Below are 1221 nucleotides of genomic sequence, written 5' to 3'. Positions count from 1 at the left end.
GAAATGCTAAATTATATTGAATTTAAACAAGTGCACATTAATGCACATTACACAGCAGTAAACAACTTTACAATTAGAAAATGAAAACTTTAAAAACATTGTTTGTAATGTTGATGTGCATAAAATAGTAATATGAGAGATAAATGTCACACTGTTTAACTGTTAAAAGATTTATCATCATTAAAACAAATATTGCATAAAGTGTTTAATGTGAAAGCTTAAAATTACTGTTATTCTGGTTTTTTGACATGTTAGAGATGATGTCACGCGTGTCAGAGATGATGTCACTTGTTTTATGGGTGTGTCCGAAGTGATGATGTCACTATTGTTTTATGGCATTGTCAGAGATGATGTCACTTGTTTATGGGCATGTCAGAGATGATGATGTCACTTGTTTATGGGCGTGTCAGAGATGATGTCACTCTTGTGTTATGGGCGTGTCAGGGATGATGTCACTCTTGTTTTATGGGCGTGTCAAAGATGATGTCACTCTTGTTTTATGGGCGTGTCCGGGATGCTCTTAGTGAGTGGTGTGAGACTCAGCAGGAGAACGTGTCGCTCGTATTCTTTGGTTTTGCGGAATTTATCATCAGTGCTGTGAAGCCGGTCCAGAACTCCCAGAACACCGTAACACTGATTAAACCTGGACATGGAGAGTTACTGGGTTTAATGAATGTTATGTTAATGTTGCACAGTTTCATGTTTATGGTCTATAGACTATAGTACAAAATGCACCCCATTGAATAAAAAGTGATCAGAAGTGTTACTTGAGATGGTGGAAGTCGTGGAACTCTGGTGAGGGCAGAAGGGGCAGGTGGTAACCACAGTGTGAGATGGATGTGACAATCAGAGCCACGCTGAACCACAGAGATGTGGTGGCCATGTGAGAACCCAGCAGAACCGGACCAATAAGAGCTGGCACCATGTTGGAAAACTGTAGCGTACACACACACACACACACACACACACACACACACACACACACACACACACACACACACACACACACACACACACAATGCCATCAGCACAAACATACTGTATTCTACACATCAGCTTGTTATATGATATGAATTTACATTCTACAATAAATTCCCTGATACAAACCTTCCTTAAAGAATAAACTGTTTCAAAACTATAATATTATATTTTTATTGAAAAAAACAATTAATTTAATTCTAACTGCATTAGGACCTGTTGGGAATGTGTGTGTGTGTGTGT

The 1221-nt window shown here is 38.6% G+C and overlaps 1 protein-coding gene across 2 annotated transcripts in view; it reads right to left on the bottom strand.

Moving 5' to 3' along the window:
• The window catches only part of faxdc2 (fatty acid hydroxylase domain containing 2), a 4593-nt gene continuing 3372 nt past the window's right edge, over positions 1-1221 (bottom strand). For both annotated transcript variants that reach the window (XM_027168795.2, XM_027168796.2), the window contains exons 8-9: positions 768-934; positions 1-643 (exon numbers count right to left, since the gene is read on the bottom strand). In XM_027168795.2, coding sequence (XP_027024596.2) covers positions 487-643; positions 768-934 — 324 coding nt within the window. In that variant the 3' untranslated portion in view covers positions 1-486. The remainder of the gene's footprint in view (positions 644-767; positions 935-1221) is intronic.

The sequence above is a fragment of the Tachysurus fulvidraco genome, chromosome 21 (genome assembly GCF_022655615.1).
Source record: "Tachysurus fulvidraco isolate hzauxx_2018 chromosome 21, HZAU_PFXX_2.0, whole genome shotgun sequence".
Classification (NCBI taxonomy): Eukaryota; Metazoa; Chordata; class Actinopteri; order Siluriformes; family Bagridae; genus Tachysurus; species Tachysurus fulvidraco.
The sequence above is the reverse complement of the archived record's forward strand: the minus strand, read 5'-3'. Positions and strand labels throughout refer to the sequence as shown.